Genomic DNA, 18265 nt, shown 5'->3' with positions numbered 1-18265 from the left:
GCATATGAGTGCCATTCTCATTCAACCTACGATGGCGAAGTTTATGTTGTCAAATTAGTTTAACAGCCAACTTGTGAAATCCTGTGTTTAATCTTCAAACTTCTGAGGGGATGGGAATGTTATAAGTCCTGGATCAAAGTTATTTAATTTGGCTTGCCACCAAATTTGCACAGCTGTAATAGAGATAACGCCATCTTCCCATTTGGTTTAATAGCCATACCAAACCTAGCTCTTATACCTTCATACATGCATATAGCTCCCTAAATCCTAGGGTTCTCTATGGCAGGAGCTCTAGGGTTCCAACCATAGAAATCCCAACCAGAAAGTCTGCTTTTTAGGGCTAATTCCCGAATCCATTTTCTTAACTGGAGTTTCTCCCACTGCTGCCACCAAACCGTGGCAGATCATCTGTGGTAATTTGAATGGTGGGGGAAGGACGCAAGAAGGAAGAAAGAGGAAGGGAGCAGGGAAAAGGAGTCGGCGTGACAAAGTGACCATGTGCCCAGAGTCTGTTTAGGAACAGCTCAGAGTACTTACTTAGGAAGCATCAAGAGTCTTCTCAAGGGGATTTTGTGCTCTCACTTGGTCAGTGGACTCTCGGTGTGTGACTTGGTCTAGCTCTTGAAACTAGGTTGTGTCCCCAACGCAACTCTGATATCAGCTTTCTTCTTTCCACCTCTTCATTTTCCTGAATCTTACAATTAAAGTTAATTAAAGAGTTAGTTAGTGGGGTGGATTGTGCCCCTACTCTATCCTGTATAACTCCCAAATAAGAGACACGGGAATTTGGTATTATTTTTACAGTAAAATAATGTTCGCATTATGCTGGGCAGGTTATGAGTTATTGTAATCTGCATCTCAGCCATAAGCCTCACGTTACTTGCTGTTTGAGTCTCTCCGAGCTAGCTCTGTTCCTCAGGGTGCACTTCTCTTGGTCCAACCCATCTAACGACAACCTCTCCTGTCTTCTCTCTCCTGCTCCTCATGGTCTCTCTTGAGACGACTAACTTGATTCCTTTCTTTTCTGCTCAGCCATTCGTTGACAAATCAGGGATGACTGGAGAGCATTCTTTATAGTACATTGTCCCAAGACCAAACTGCAGACTGGACTTCGGCACAGAGGTCAGCTTCTGAATACACAGCGCACAAGTCTAACCCCAACATCAAAGTCCTGAATTTTCAACAAAACAGGAACTAAGGGCGCCACTGAGGTAGGAGATTCCCTGAATGATTCTGCCTTGTTTTTTTTTTTTTTTTTTTTTTTTTTGTTTTTTGTTTTCTGTTTTTTGTCTTTTTTTTTTTTTTTGAGCAAGTCCATGCCTGAGACTCAGGCTCAAAAGAGGAGTCTGTGACAACCTGCTCAGGTCAGCAAGCCTGAGTCTCCCAACACTACCAAGCCTCTGTACAAGAATAGAGGTGAGGTTCACACAGAACCCAGCCTCCTCTGTCTTTCTTGCCTGGAACTAGAGTGGTGACTATGTGTGCAGAAGGGTTCGTGTGTATGTCCTGCCTCTTCTGTCTGTATTTGTCAACATCACCTATGATACCTAGCTCCCTGCGAGACTAGTCTTTTATGAAGACTGGATTTCCTTTGCTTCTAAAAGCTACTTTCATAAAATCTGTTGTACAACATGCGTTATATTAAGTTTAAGGTCTGTTTCTGCGTTGACAATGATGTTCAAGAATGTTATCATCTAGTAAGTGACTGTCCTATAGAGAAAGCTGTATTGTACTACAGGGATGGCCCCGGGTAGTCCTTGGTAATAGTGCCTAATGTTTAATAGTAACAGCATCAGCGTGGCTCTAAGTCACATGGTCTTAGATTCAAATGTTCTCACTACCTTGGATATGCTGTGAAGACGCGAATGAAGCCCTTCATCTTTCATCTTTACTTTTATGATTTGTAAAATGGGAATATTAATTTATTCTCAAAGGGCATTATTGGAGATTGAAGACAGTAGTATATGTGAACTTCTTGACACACAGCAAATATATTGGGCTTTATTGCTGTTCTTAATAATTTTTAGATGTCTTCAGGACATAAAAATGTTACAGAAGTGTCACACAGGAAAACATGTTTCCTCTCTTGCTGTTTTCAAATTGTGGCCTCTCTTTCTTTTCTCTTTTTCCCCAGAAAAAAATAACAATACAAAAGTCCAGCCTGCACTCAACTCTTTGCCAGAAATCAGCACTTGAATAATCCAAAGGCAACCTTTACACAGTGCACAAAAGATTACCCCAAGATATCACAAGTATGGCGCGCTGCTAACCTGTGTGGAAACAGTGACTAAAGCTTACTTACAGTGACTTTTTTTTCCAGAATCAACTGGACCTTCTGCTATGTCCATGACCCTGTCTGTCTCTGTCTCCTCCACGTGGACAGAATATTAAAGGTGCTAAAATGAACTTTGTAATCTGAGTTTAATAAGTTTTACTTCACTAAAATGAATTTGTGTTTACTTTTTCCTTTTAAGGTTTATTTTACTTTTAATTAGTATGTGTTTAAGGGCGTGTGTATGTGAGTGCAGGTCCCTGTGGATGCCAGAAGGTGTGTGGCCCCCTAGAACTGCAGTTACAGGCAGTTGTGAGCTACCTGATGTGGGTGCTCGGAACCTGCTAGCGTCTAAGAAGAAACCTGAAGGAAGACATAGATTCCAACAGCAGGCAAAGACAAAGAGCATCTATTCTGCAGAAATGACCAGCATGCGGGGGTCAACCATTCATCAAAGTGGTGACTCCAGGCAGAGGTGTTCAAGCCTTTTATAGAAAACTAAGGCAACTTTACTTAGGGTTAGGTACTCTAAAACTTGATTGGTAGATGCCAGGAAAATTGCATAGGTCGGTTTCTGATTGGCTGCTATGTTCGTTTTACTACATTTGGTGAGGCCTTGAGGAAATTTCAGGGACTGGCTCAGCTCAGAACTTACAGAACCATCAACGATTAACAGCCCATTTCCCCAATCTGCCTCCCTAGGAAACAGAAAATTTTCCATTCCAGGGTTTTTATTTCGTAGGGGACTCCTCAGACCGAACTCACATCCTCTGCAAGAACAGCAAGTGCTTTTAACAGCTGAGCTATCTTTCCAGCCGTTTTGAGAGTTTCACTGTGTGGCTTACTCATACAGATCCTCCTGCCTCCCTCCTGAGTGCTGAAATTACTGACATGAGCCACTATGCCTAGTTAAATCATGTGTTTTTATTAGATACATTTTAATAGGGTGTGTGTGTGTGTGTGTGTGTGTGTGTGTGTGTGATGAATAAAATAATATCAAACTTCCATGTTGCCAGGGATTATACATCTGTGATTGTAGCCCTTAGGAGGCCAAGGTAGGAGAATTATGAGTTTGAAGACACCCGTCTACATAGCAAATATTGCATTCTCTCTAGGCTCCGCCCCATAGTTACCTGGAACAACCAAGTATGCCTGACTTCCCTGCGTTGTTTCTAAAACAGAGTCTCAGCATCAGTGTTGTGTTTTATAAAAAAAAGAAAAAGAAAAGAGGCCAGGATATGTTTTGGTAGAGGCAGAGTATGGTGAGGTAGGCGCCTAGAAGGAATGCTAACATTCCTCCATTTTTGTTTAAATTAAAAAAAGGAAAAACTAGAAAGAGGTGGTGGTGAAGCAGGAATAGAGTCGTGGTGATCTTTAGCTCTGTGGGACCATCCGTGGATAGGAAGGAGCAGATCAAGTAGAGGCGTCTGTCTGTGAGAGCAGATTGGAGCATCTGTGGGTTGCTTCTCTGGATGGAGATTTTGAGTAAATGCTGGACTTGGCAAGATGCTGAAACAGGCACACACACACACACACACACACACACACACACACACACATGTTTGGGAGAAAAAAAGGTGTACATTTGAAACCCTTAGGTCTTGGTGGCTGGGGTGAGGGGAGTCTTAATCCCAGGGAACAGGAGAGGAATCCCACCCTCTGTGAGAGGGAGCAAGTGCGGATTTAGGTTACTGATTGGCAGGGATACTATCTGGATGGAGTCTATTAGGTCCACAGGAGGTAGAATTGAGTGGGTTTCCTGTAGCTTGTAAGTTTACAAAAGAGATACATTTGTTAACAATGTGAACAGTCTTTAAGATGAGCTTAGGGAAGACAAAAACCTTTTGTGAAGCAGAAGCAGCAAGAAAGGCTTTTTTCTTCTATCTAGGAGACTGAACATACACACACACACACACACACACACACACACACACACACATATATATATATATATATATATATATATATATATATATATATATATATGAATGGCGAGAAAATTTAATGTTTACATTTAAAAGACAATTAAAGGAAACTCAAAACCTTGACCTGGTGACTATGATAGTTGATCATATAGATTTAGCATGAGAAACACCTTAGTCTAGAGTTAAAGGCAACCAAAGGGAATATATATTTGAGTATGATATCTGACTGTAGATTCAGCACTAGAAACACTTTAAGTCTATATTTAAAAGGCAACCAAAAGAAACTTAAAATTTGAACTTGTGGTTATAAAAGTTGGATCGTATAGTGGGATGATTTATTAGGGTTAGGCTAAATTATAAGAACTTGATTGGTTAATGCTAGGACAGTGACATAGGAAGGAGAGGAAATAGGAAGCACTTAGCCACTGGAAACTGCATTTAGATAAGGAAGTAACAGAAGATTACATCTGTGAAACTGCAGAACACAACTCATCACACTACAGTTCATCTGAACTTGTGTATCCTTTAACCAGAAGCCTGGGAGCAAGGGTCTGCCTTTTTGATATGAGATCTGGCAGTCTTAACTAGTTAACCAAATGATTTACGAGCTAATATCATGGTGGGTTACCCTGGGGTAAGGAGCCAGGTCTGTATTTAGCTATCAAACTACAGTTAGCTTAGCTGTCAATGTAGTCAGAAATCTGGGAAGAATAAATTATAATCTAGGTTTCTGTATTAATTACAATGACAGAGGTTGGTATATATGGTCCACTACCTAAACAGTTCCCAGGTCCCTCTGGTCCCCATTGCAACTTGGGCAGAGTCAGTCTGGCCCTCAGGCCTAGAAGATGAGAAGCCTCTTCCTGTGGAGTAGGAATGTGGGAGAAATGACCCACCTTGACTTAGGCTATGAGACATTTAGCTCTCTGGGTATCCTCGTGGGCAAGACAATGGAGCAGTGTTTCTCAGTGGTTATCATACCACAATCCAGGTAGAATATCACTGCTGTGCCCATATCTTCTCAGAGACCTTAGAGGGTTAACTGTCAAGAGTTGGAAGTCTCTGTCTATCACAATAAGCTTAAACATTTAAGGTTACATTTAGCAGACTTCTGACAAGCTTGAGAACTAGTATCTATTAAGCATATTCTGAGTTAGACAATGTGTTTGTTTCATTATTTGTTCTAGAATGTACCTAGCAAATAACGAAGGCACATTGTAACTTAACGGCAGTAGCAAAAAAAAAACAACACTTTAAGGCAATGGTCTTTAACCTTTTACTGTTGTAAATCTTTAAATTAATACTGAAATCATTATTCACCAAGGCAGTTATTTACCAAGGCAGGATAGAACAAAAAGTTTATCTTACTTGGAAAGTATTTGGAGGTGTTACACCAGGCTGTCTTAAGGCAGTGAGATAGGAACTGCCCATAACAAAGATGGCAGATGGTCCTGGGACTACTTTCAGTTAAGGTGGTGCTGAAGCTATAGCTAGCCATGTGACTGCATTCAGCTAAGATGGCGCTGAAGCAATTGCATAGAAAACCTTATCTGCCTACAACAAAGATAGCTGACAGTCACAGAACTGACCCCAAACAAGACGGTGCTGAGAGTCACCTGTTATAACTTAGAATGGAGGAGCCGAGACAAACATATAGAGAAATTTAAGCAGTGTGGTGCAAGAGGTGTGAGGGGCGGCTTGGGGGCCGGTGGTAGCCCAGGGAAGCCTCGCCTGATGAAGTCAGTCCGTGATGTAAGGAGTTCCTCAGAATCAACAAGTAGCCCTGGATGAAGGAGGCAGACCGAGGCGGCTGCCAGATCCCTGAGGTGAGGAGAGACCAGAGTCTGGGGCTCTGGGACTCAGGGCTCTCTGCACGCTTAGCGCAGAGCCTCTGTCCCAGTGCCTGGCAGCTCACCCCCTGCACAAGCACTGAGGGAAGAGTGCGGTTTGTTGGTGGGCAGTGGTGCAGGAGCAAGGAGTGGGCAGAGCAGGGTGCCGGGCAGGGAGCGAGAGAGCATGGGGCGGGGCGGAAGCACGGCGGCGGGGGCAGCAGCAGCAGCAGCAGCAACAGCAGCAACAGCAGCAGCAGCAACAACAGCAACATCCGCAACAGTAGCAGAGTCAGGGGTTGGGAACTGGGAGCAGAGAGCAAGCCATGAGAGAATGGAGGGAGGGGGAAAGTCTATGATCACTGGCGAGTTGTAAAGCACCTTTAAGCGGCCATGCAAAGCTATTGGTTTGTGGATAATGGGGCCAATTTAGCCTGTGAATTAGACTGGGAGGCATGGCAGCGAAGGCATTCCTTCTGGGTGAGGGTAGAAGCTATGGACTTGCCCGTTCTGGTGTTCTGGGGACAAAATGATAACTAGAAGCAATAGCCAGGACAGTTCACCAGGTTGTCACGTGGTGGAGTAGCCGCTGAGCTGCCGGACCAGCTCCCGAGCTGTGTTACTCAGAGCCCAAGAGAGAACGGTTTACCTAGGCTCAGCTTAGGATTTTGTTTTTCAGCAGCTCACTACAGAGTAGCCTAGAGATAAGAAAAAGAAAAAGAAAAAAGAAAAAACCAAAACCACCCCTAGGCTGGAAAGAGAGAGAGAGAGAGAGAGAGAGAGAGAGAGAGAGAGAGAGAGAGAGAGAGAGAGAGCTCACCCAAGGGTAGAAGACCTAGAAGGAGGGGTCAGTGAGAAGGCCAGTCATAACTGTGAATGCCTCCATCCTCAAGGGCACCACAGGGTGGCTGGGAGCTCAACAGCCCTCCTTTGGGACCGGGGGAGGTCTACGCTGACAAGCGGGTGGATAGGTCTAGGGAGTGATCCGATGTGGCTGGAATCCCATGTGGTGTCAGGAGATGTGAACCTGCGAATTTCTAAACCCAAGTCTCTGCACCAGTGTTAGCATACGCCGCCCAATCCTGGACAAATCACAACAGCCACCCAGCTCACGTGTGAGGTTTTATTGGCAGAGGCCGCCTCTATGAGGGGGGGGGAGGAGGGGGGCAGGAGGAGGAAGAGGGGGAAAAGGAGGAGGAGGAGGGAGAGGAGGAGGAGGAGGAGGAAGAGGGAGAGGAGGAGGAGGAGGAGGAAGGGGCTACTGGTCGTAGGGACCAGTCTTTCATCTGAGCCTTGACATATGTGACACATGCACAAAGGGATGTGTGGCTAGTGCCACAGCAATGGACGCAGAAGTTCTGCTGTCGCCTAGAGAGGACATGTCTCTCTGGGTCTGAGAGCTAGCTATAAAGATCTTTCTAGCTGTCCAGGGATGCACCTGATGCTGACAGCAAGAACCTGTCTTGAAAAATCAAACCAAACCAAAACAAAGGAACCTTCCTTTCAACTCAAACTTATACATTTAAATTTCTAGTTTACTATGATAAACCTTTTCTTTAACTCATTGGAAACCAATGGGTACGCTGACCAGAGTCCTCAGAGTCCTTTTAGATTTTCCCCAAAAGGCTTGGAACACATTTCCTGATCTGCAGAATAATACAAAAAGATAATACAAGAAAACTCTCAAGCAAAAAGGACATCTAAACTTTCCTTGTGCCAAAAACCTAACAGTGCTAACAAAAACAATATTTGGTGTATCTTTCTCTTTTACTTGAGAGCTTCATCATCTGGACCCATGTCAGAATGGCAAGATTCTTGAAACTTTTTTCAACCCAATCACACTTGGTGGCTGGCCTAGCTAGGTGTAGCCTGTTGTGTCCTGTAGCAGATTCACAACTCAACTACAGGATCTAGCCACCCAATGAAGGATATTTAAACAGAAAAATGCATTTGAGTAATCCAGCCAGTGATGCTAGATGTGGGAGACCCTTCAGTTCTCTGTCTTCCTTAAGCTTCTGTCATGCAGGCACACCCCATTCCCCCCAAAAAGTAGTAACTGGAAAGAAGGTGGGGGCCACTGGGAGTGAAGGCTCAGAGTTTAAAACTGGGGTGGGAAGCGCTCTGAGAAGCTATGACAATTTTTTTTCTTGCTCAGTTTTAGAAACTCCTTCTTTGTATTCACTAACCTGGCCACAACCTCTTCCGTCAGAGAGGAGTTTCTGTCTTTTAGTTTTAGACTAGAACACAGTCATCCATATTGTGGTAAAAATTAAAAAAGTGGCAGACAGATCCGCGCATAGTGAGAACATGAGGAAACCAGTTCCGCCGTGTTTTTAATTTTTACCGCAACACATCCATAGTTCCCTGGCCTTTGAAGTGAAATATTTCTCCATAATCTACAGCATTAAGGCTCTAGTCCCTCATATTACAAGTATGGTCTATAGACTAAAGTCAACTCTAGTTAACAGTAACCCAAGCTTGGTTTGTCCACACTTCAGAGGAACCTAGATTTTGGGCTCTCAAAAACATTTCTTCAAGATGTTGACTGATAGAGAAAGGTTTGGGGTAAGAACATGATGGGGTAGGAGTTCATAGAGTATCACCTTCCCTAGGGTGATGACCTTGAGCTGAGGCAGTCACTAGAAAAAGTGTTACAGATTTTTCTAGGCTCCCTTTTGCTCCAAACACCCTCCCCGAGGGAATTACAGGGCTGGGGGACAGCTGCTTAAAACTTCTAAGGGAAGAACTTAAAAGATCCTGAGAGGCACTGTCCACAGTGAAGACACCATTAAAAGTCTGCTGTGGTGCCTTTAGTCCCAGCACTGAGGGGTGGGAGGTGGGGGGTTGGATGTCTGTGTGTTTAAGTCATGCCCCAGGGCCACATATGAGACTTTCCCTCACCTCAACCTCCCAAAACACACCACCAAAAGAGACAGGGGACACTGGTGAAAATCAAGTGGCAGACAATGAGATTGATGACAGCAAGAAGTTCATTCAAAGCATGCGTGAGGCACAGCATAGCGAGATTCCTTGAGCTGCTTTGAGGAGGCGCTGGTGATGGGAGAGGGCTGCATAGAATTATTTTCTAGGGTTCCCAGGCCTAAGAAGGAGGGGAATTTCTGATGGTGCAGAGTAGGCTTAGTTATCAAACTCCAGTCCCCACCAGTCCTGTGTGAGAAGGACAAGAGCATGACAGAACTGGAGGAGGCCTTAAACACATAAATGGAGCCAACAGTCGATGTCACAGCGCTTACCAGCCAGCTCTACAGCTGGTCGGACCTCCTCCGCCTACAACTCTTGTGTCTGATGGGACTCCAGATGCCTCCTAAGTTTGGATCTGGTGACCTTGGACTCTTGTTGAAATGGTATTTGTTATCATCACGCAGCTCTATTCTAAGTACAAACTACAGGGCACTCTATTCTCTCTGCCCATCCCCCTCTGCTTCTCTTTCTAATTTTTTTTTCTTTGTTTTTGTCTTTTCCTGGATGCATTGAGATAATGTGGGCTCGTATACTTGATTCTATTTACTGGCCCTTCTTCCTGCTTATTAAGTTTTCTGTTAAACATCTCTAAATCCCTGGAATATAACATCAACTTGACCATGGTGCTCAATATCTAGCTCTCCCTCCTCCCCTCCCCTCTTCCTCTCTCCCCTCCCCCGTCCCTCTCTCCTCCTCCCTCTCTCCCCCTCCCTCTCCCCTCTCCCTCTCTCCCCTTCTTTTTCCCCTCTTCCTCTCCCCTCTCTCCCCTCTCCCCTCCCCCTCCCCCTCCCCCTCTCCCCTCCCCCTCTCCCCTCCCCACTCCTCAGTGATGGTGAACAGGCAAGCTCCCTTCAGAGGGTCCATAACTCCCTCAAGCTCTGCCACAGGATTCGAGGAAAAGTGCTCAGTTTTCCACATTGTTGCTGTTGGTTTTTCAAATATGGTTTTACTCTGTTGGGTAATTTGATTTTATTCCTAATTTTTGAGGTGTTTTCTTAAACCACAAAAGACATTGAATTTTGTCACATGTATTTTTTTTGGCATTAGTTGAGGTGATTATTGACAAAGTTTTAAATATTGAACCAAATCCTTGTAGTTCAGAAATAAGTCCCGCTTGATCATAGTACACAATCCTTTAACATACTATTTAATTCATCCTGCCATGAATTTGTTGAGGATATTTACATCAATGTCAACAAAGATATTGGTCTGCAGTTTGTTTCGTGTGTGCGTGTGTGTGTGTGTGTGTGTGTGTGCGCACGCGCGCGTGTGTGTGTGTATGTGTGTATGTGTGTGAACGAGTCTCTGTGGCAAGCACGCAGAGGTCAAACCTGTGGGAGTGTGTTCTTTCCTTCCACCATGTGGATTCTGGGAATCAAACTTAGGTCATCAGGCTTGGAAAGCAAGCCCTGCTACCCACTGAACTGTCTCATCAGCCCTTAATAGTATTTTTACAGCAGGGGCTTTCTGACTTCCAGAGTTGAACAGAAATCTCTGATGATTTTGTTTCTATCCCCTTTATGAAACAAGCTGCCTACTTCCTGTTTTTGACAGTCTCTGGGGTTTTGAAAAGTGTGAGGATAATGTGTTTTGGGGTGAACTTCTTAGAATTCACCTACTTTGAAGCTTGTTGATCTCGGGCACATATGTTTGTGCTTCTCATTATTATTTGACTGTTGTCTTCTCTCTGCCCACTCCTTTCTGCTCCTTCTCCTTCTAATGTTTTTTCATGCATTGAGATGATCTGTGATCTTACACTTGATTCTATTTACATGCTGTTTCATGTTTGTTAATTTTTATGTTGAATATCTTTGAATCCCTGGATTACAACACCAACTTAATCATGATTTTCAATGTTCTCTAGAATTTTTTCAAATATTCTGTTGAGGATTTTTGCCTCAATGTGGCATTTCTTCCTCTGTTTTTCCTCTTTCTCCTGTTTCTTTTCCATCGTTTCTTCCTGTGGAATTCCCGTAGTGTGTATACTGACAACATCCCACCACCCTTGGTCTTTGTTCACTTCCTTCCAGAGTCAGTAATAATTTCATTCTTCAGGTAGATTTTTTTTCATGGTAGATCTTCCTTTGAGTCTCTGCAATTCATTTTCAGTCCGTTGACAGAACAGTTCAGCTCTAGATTTCTTGTCTTTTAGGTTTTCCATAGCTTTTCCACTCTTCTTGCAAGGCATGGTCATCTAGCCCTGTCTTTGCCATGGCCATGGAACATGTGACCCTGTGAGACAAAACATTCAACTCTTGTGTCTTGGTTTATTCAAGCTGTGATAATAAAACGTTGTAAACTGGCTTCTAAACAATAGAACTATATTTCTCATTGTTTTGGAGATCAAGAAACCCAAGACTAAGGCAGAAGACAAACTGTTTCTTGATCCATAGATGGTGACTTTTTTATTGTGTTTTCTCACAGTGGAAAGATGTGTCCTTGATCCCACTTACAAGATATGAGAGTTAATCACCTCTCTACAGTATTATCATGTCAGTTAGGGTTTCAACATAGGATGGGGGAGGCCATGGCCGTTTAGGGCGTCTTCTAATCTCTATTTTCTAATCTTCCTGCTTGTATGGGTGATGCAAGGTCAGAGAGTAGAAAGCCCTGGGGACTTGGTTTAATATCCTGCAGCCAGTGCTTTTCAGGGTTGAGCAAATTTAGGAATAGGAATCTTTGAGTGTACATATATTCCAGAAATTGTTGGAAATTGCATCTTAGAAGTATCAATCTAGGTTAAACCACAAAATCCAAAGGCCTAAGAGGGGCTTATGAAGGTATATGAGACAAAGAGCAGAGGGGACCCAGCACATGTGGTAGAAGCAGATGGGAAAAAATGGAAATGGAGACAAACCTTTATAAATGGAACTCATGTTTGTGAAGAGGCGTTTTATACCATGACCGCCTCCCCCCACTACACACACTCTGTTTCAGATATGCTGGAATCCATTTAAAACAAAAATGAATATACTACTTCCATTTCATAACTGGACATTCTTTTTATCTTGCAAATGTATTCATCTGTCTCTTCCAGGATGTTGGCTCCTCAGCCTGCGAGATTCTTTCTCTACAACATTTCTCAAAGTACTTCTCTGTGACGGTTCCCTTCTGACTGAAGTGCTACGCTCCTGCCTTATTTCCTTCAGAGTTAAGTCCTGCTGCCTGAAGCGCTCGCTGTAGAGGACTACGGACTGATGATTCTGTGCCTGCTTCTCTACCCTCACTGCTCAGCAGCCCTCCTTTCTGGCCTCAATGACTGTGTACAGGTATTTCCTGGAATACGTCTACTGGTGCATCCCTTTGTGGCTCAGTTCTTCTGCCCACCGTATAGATACTCTACTTACACTTGTCTGGCAAACTTCTAGTCTTTTTAAGATTTTATGTTCCTGTGAAGTGTGTTCATTTCCCTCCAGACACCAGACATAGTCCAGGCTGGCTTCAAGTTCTTAATCCCCTGCCTCAGAGTCCCAAGTACAGTAGCCATCACAGATGCCTCTATATAATCTTTACTGACCTTCCAAGATAGAATCGAACACAATCTTCCAGAGTTTCCCTTCATCTGTGGCACACGTGTCTGTGTAGGCACTTACCAGAGTGTGAGCCCATGATTCGAGAAGCTGAGTGTTTTTAAAGAAGGTGGACAATGTCTACTTAACCTCTATCCCCAGGACCTGGGCATAGCTCCTAACATATAGGAAAGCCCATTTGTCTTCAAATACCTAAAATGCCTCAAAAAATTAAAAAAAAAATAAAAAAAGATCCTGTCAGCCAGTTAGTTGTTAATAATCTCTTGGATCCAAGATTTGATATCTAAATTTGTGATATTCTTCCATTATTTTAATAAGATTTTGTTGAAGATTTACTTTAACTTAAACATGTAGGATAATGACTCACCAACAACATCAGAAATATGCTCCACTGTTTTCAGAGAATTGAGAATTTCTTGAAGGTGTTCAGGCACAGCGGTCCACGTGGGGCTGGGAACTGTGGGACTCAGGGGAGCGGGCCTGCAGCACGAGTGGGGTGGAGTCGTGTACAAACTCCAGAAATCCTGTCCTGAGATCAGCAGGAGTAGGATTGCTACGCCCCTGCCTCTGGCCTGTGTGTCCTAGAACCAGTAGCAGTTCGCACCGGCCTTTGCCCACCAGAGAAGGTCACAAAGCTGGATAGTCAGGTTAAACATCCTCTCCCAGTCTAAAGTCATGTGCTGCAGTACCTGGAGGGCCTCCCTATGCAAATGAGGCATCCGAAGCACCCTGGCCCTGGCCAATGATGCACATTCACCCTAAAGCCTCTACTCATCCTACAAGGGTTTAATAAATAGCCTTTGTCCCCCTACTAAAATGAGCTGTCTCACTGAAGCTGCCTCCCGAGATTCTGTTCTCACCGCATTCACCGTCTGCCTGAGCTTCTGCCTTGCTTCCCCTCTCAGAATCCACAGCTAATCAGGCTACTGAGAAGGGAAGCCTGAACATCAGATACTTGCCTGTAGTCCCAGTACTTAGAAGTCTAGGGCAGGTAAATCACATGGGTTGCTATATAGTGAGACTCCATTTCAAAAAAATTATTTGAAAAAATTCCTATCATTCTTATGAGCTATTAAATAAAAGAGAATGTCTTTCAGGTTTGGCCCACGGTATCATTAAGATTGTTCACAACTCGGGGTTGGGGATTTAGCTCAGTGGTAGAGCACTTGCCTAGCAAGCACAAGGCCCTGGGTTCGGTCCCTAGCTCCGAAAAAAAGAAAAGAAAAGAAAAAAAAAAAGACTTCACAACTCAATCCTTTCTGACCTATAGGTCCCTGCCCATTGGCCAATTTTCACTTTTTCTTGTTGTTGATTTGTCTTTTATCCTCCAGCACTATTATAATTATAATAAACAAAGAAATAAACTTGCAAAAGACTTGTATAATTTGTTTTAATCCAAGCAAGACATGGCCTTTGGGACTCAGTCGAGGGCTGGGATTTTTCAATGGCTTTACAGTTTACCGAGATCTTCTATATTGACAGCAGTATTTAGTTTCACTATGGAGAACAAAAGGAATGTAAGAAAAACATTCAAGAAATAGCAACACAGGATCGGGTACTAGCACTTGTAGGCAATGACAGGTTATTGAAATGTACCCAAGCTAACAGTGGACGGCTGCCATTCAAGGCTATACTAGCTCCTATTTCAGACAGTGTGGTGGGAGGAAAGAAGGAAGCTGCTGGGATGGGGATTTTAAAAGATGAAAATAAGGAACAAAACACAAACATAGAACAAAAACAAAACACAGTTCCTGTGGAAGTGGGACATAAGAAAGCTTGAACAAACTCAAACCGAGTTCCTACAGATTCCTATTGATCTTGGGGGGGGTTGGGTTCTTCCTTCCGAGTTGAGGTTAAAAACAGGCAGGTTTAGAGCCAACCAGAAGAGTGATGTGTATTCCATAAGGCTAGTTCAAAGTCATAGCAGTCAGCATTACAGGGGACTGGTATTCTTTTCAAAAGGTTTAAGAGGAGGTGGGTGGAGGCTTATAGTTCTTAAATCTGGACACATTGTATCCCTCCTGTCCCTTAGCGGAAGGTGGTTACTAATTGGCAACTGCTGCAGAATGAGATGCAGCTGGTGGTGAAGACACGCCGCCTCAAGGGTGAAACTTTAAAGCACAACTTTAATATTCAAATAGAGAAAATGTACAGGTAATGTAAATTAGCGTTTTCACTTTGAGTCCAAAATCATAATCTCCCGAATTAAAGCTAAGTCGATTTGCTGAATTGGCCACTTTGAAAAAAAAATGAAAGTTTTATAAAATGTATAGCTTTAGAGTAACGATTAGTGGCTAATATGTTTTCTCTTTCCCGGCAGCTTTAAGATGGTCAGTTTTCTTGATTGTTTTAAAAAATAAAAGCTGTGGTGACAGGGAGGTAGCTCAGGAGACTTTGTACAGGATATGTGAATCATTGGACTGCATCCCCAACACTGCACTACAATAAAGGTTGTAGGTCAAGTGGTGTTTGTAGAAAATGGTGCTTGCAGAATATCTAGCCAGGTTACTTCCCACCTTTTCCCAATCCCAGATAGAAATTTCGTTTGCCTTCTAATCGACTAATCTTTCAAAGAGTTTAGGATCTGGCCTAAGATCCCTGGGAGCCATTACTGAGTCCATTAAAAGTAACCACAGAAAAGCTAACATAGAGATATGTTTCTTCTACAAACTTCAGTATTAATAACTAGTTCAAACTTGGGCTTCTTTCCCATTTAAGAGCAGCAAATATCTATGCAAAATGGGTATTCTTGTTATCAAAACTGGACTGTATCTATGTCCAGAATTATAATAGCTTTACCATTGTTCAATGTTTGCTTGTTTTTGTTTGGCAAGTATGATGACGGAAGAAGGGCTATATATACAGGTTTGGCAGCTAAGCAAGGCTAACAAAGGGCTTACTCTGGCTTCAGGAGAGAAAACAGTTGATCATCAAGCCCTGAAACAGTTTCATATCCACTCCCCAGAACCGAGTGTGGATCGCTGCCACTCGCTGGTGAAGGAAGAAGGCCACTGCCGAGCTCTCTGCCACCCGCGACTCTTGACTTGACTGTCCCCACCAGCTCTTCAAGAGATTTGAACGTGGACGACTTCTTCATGTCTCCAAGCTTCCTGCAGATGGCAGAACCCATCGAGGCCAGGGCAGTTGAAGTCTTCTGCTTCATGTAGGTGTTGGAGGCCTGAACATCATGCCAGCTCTTGGACAGATTCTGCCTCAGTCCCACCAAGGCCACGCAGCCTAACTTCCTCTTGAGTTCGCCACACCGCTTCTCTTTGGCTGCGAGCAGGTCACGCAAGCTTAAGATCTCTTCCTCCAATTTAGTAAGCTCAGATCTGAGCTCCATTTGCTCAGCCTCCGTCAGATCTGGTTCTGAAGCTAGGTGGAATTCATTTGTGGATGCAGAGGTCTCTGTCATGGCATCTGAAACAGACAAAGAAAGATCTTCGTTCAGGGAGTCCAGGTCCAGTTCTTGATAGACAGAATCCAGTCCTTGGTTTGAGGAGAAACAGTTAGGGCTGGTGGAGCTAACGTCTAGGCCTGCAGGCTCAGACTTCTGGCCAGAGGGATGGGACTCGAGGTGAGACGGGTCCATATCTTGGGCAGCAAAAGTCAGGCACTGGTTGATAAGTCTACGTCCTGTCGAGAGGATGGGACGCTTTTGATGGGGATCCACTTCCGGGTTGTAGGGGTTGGATGTGGGCGAGATGCAAGCCTCAGGGGTGGGACTTCCGGCCCGCAGGGCTGGCGGTCATTGACACCTATCTCCATTTCTGACTGCTCTATGGATGTGTTCCAGGAGATTGTTTCTGTATCACAAGGACCTTGTGAGGCAAGCAGAGTCCGGATTATTACTGAGAGACACTTCTTTTCCTCTAGCAGCAATGACCCAGGCCAAGTGTTCACACCAAATTATCTGGCGCCCCAGACAATCAGGATGTTAACCCGGGGAGGGCCTGTGTCAGGTGTCATATAGATCCTTGTTCGGCTGCCTGTTCCCAGGGAGTACCCTTGGTGAACTCTTAGACTCAGTGATCTTCTTGGATATTCTAGTCGTCCTTGCAAGCTTTACATTGTGGAATACAACACAACCCTCCACACACCTCAGGAACTTGCTATACTCACGTCTGTGTGTCTGCATCTAAGGCAACTTCAGTCCTCTTTCAACCCTTTCTCACAACCCAGTAGTGCTTATTGTTGTATTAGCTCAGAGGTAATTATAAATTATAGTTTATATATTATATAATTATAAAATAAATAATAAATTAAAAATCATAATTGTTCCTATTGGGAGCATGAAGGCTGGTGTGGGATTTGGCTGCAGGTATGAAGGTGTGAAAATGAAAAGCAACACCTTCCCAAATGCCATTTTGTTCCTGGATAAACTTTCCCTCCTTTTTGCCTGTTCAAACTCCGGTGGTTTCAAGACTATGTCCAGACTCTGACCACACTCTGCTTATTCTCAACTGGTAATTAACAGGGTTTGTTTGTTTTTTAAATCCCCTGGATTAAGTAGCTAGCATGGATCACACATTGATCCTTTAGAATGGACAGTTCAAATTACTGGCTCTAAATTGCCATTCGATTTCCCTTCTTTGGATTGTTCTGACCACCACCCTGGCTGTCCGTCTCCTTGTATATATGTTCCCCGGCTCTTCAATTAAAAACATGAATTCTTTGTTAGCTTTGATTCTATTTGACGCAGTAATTCCCCCCCCCCCCCCACAGATCAAAACTGAGTTGGCCCATTTCTAAACCTTGCTTTCCGGATCCCATATCAAGACATGGCGTCTCAAAGGAGGGCTCCTCGTTGGAGCGTTCTCACCTTATTGATTGGTGCTGTCCTGGAACAGTTTGTCTTATTAGGCTTACATTTAACCGCATTGAAAACATTTACGTTTTGAAATAGCTCCATTAAACAAAACTTCATGTAGTTTACAGGGACCCAATCGGTTGTTTCCAAAATCTATTCTTTTAAGGTTTGAAAATGCCCAACAGTGAAGTGACATAAAAAGAAAAGAAACTGCAAGCTTTCTGAATCTGTTTCAGCGACAGCGACAGAAATCAGTTCCGGCACCTGTGGTTTTCCTATCTTTTGTTGGTAACGAGGCTGAAGCTGCTCTTGACCTACATTTACTAAAGAAAAAACTTTGAAGTTATTTACCCAGTAAGAAGGATGGGTTCATAAAAAGTCCCTCCAAACGTAAAAAGGAAATGAAACTCTAAAGAAAAAAAAATCCTGTCACGTGTAGAAACCTCTACATTTTATTAATAAACATTCTTGACTATAAATGGAAAGCAGTATCCTCAACTAGAGATCCTGCCTGCCCACATGTTTTGACCCAAGTTTCCTCTTTATGTACTGGGATAGGACAGACAGTATTGCTGAAAAGAAGCTCTCAGGCCAATACAAGGAGGCTGTGAATAAAGCTGTCCTGTGAGTCAGAGAAGACTTGCTCTATGAGATGCAGGTTGGTAGAGGTGGTCAGCCTCTGCCCAGGAAAGAACCAAGCATGACACATTTCTCTACTTAGGATCTTGAAAATCACAGGACGACTTAGTTAGAAGGGAGCAGGGGGTTGGCCATGTGAATTGCTATTGGGTTCTCACTGTCCTCTCTAACCTACGCTTTGCCGACACCCTATTGGAATGCATACAGAGGGCCAGAGGCAATCAAGGGAGCTAGTGGCAATTTTCCGTATGTGTGACCCATTAGTTAAAGAAGAAACT

At 43.7% G+C, this 18265-nt stretch overlaps 1 protein-coding gene and 1 long non-coding RNA gene across 3 annotated transcripts; one reads left to right on the top strand and one right to left on the bottom strand.

Annotated features, from left to right (window-relative positions):
- Positions 1–5695: 5695 nt before the first annotated feature.
- LOC120100019 (uncharacterized) lies at positions 5696–17213 on the top strand. Its single transcript, XR_005499643.2, has 3 exons — positions 5696–6023; positions 12046–12277; positions 15504–17213. It is a non-coding gene; the product is annotated as an uncharacterized LOC120100019 (long non-coding RNA).
- Positions 13915–16208, bottom strand: Tpd52l3 (TPD52 like 3). 2 transcript variants are annotated; one of them, XM_006231260.5, is made up of 2 exons: positions 15439–16195; positions 13915–14035 (listed from the first exon to the last, which is right to left on the bottom strand). In XM_006231260.5, the coding sequence occupies exons 1-2, from the start codon at positions 16128–16130 to the stop codon at positions 13996–13998; spliced, it is 732 nt and encodes a 243-aa protein (XP_006231322.1). In that variant the 5' UTR covers positions 16131–16195; the 3' UTR covers positions 13915–13995. The 2 variants fall into 2 exon arrangements, with proteins under 2 accessions (XP_006231322.1, NP_001099819.1); NM_001106349.1 differs by having other exon boundaries at positions 13919–16208.
- Positions 17214–18265: the final 1052 nt, after the last annotated feature.

This window comes from Rattus norvegicus, chromosome 1 (genome assembly GCF_036323735.1).
Source record: "Rattus norvegicus strain BN/NHsdMcwi chromosome 1, GRCr8, whole genome shotgun sequence".
In the NCBI taxonomy this organism is placed as follows: Eukaryota; Metazoa; Chordata; class Mammalia; order Rodentia; family Muridae; genus Rattus; species Rattus norvegicus.
This window is presented reverse-complemented; position numbering and strand designations above follow the sequence as displayed.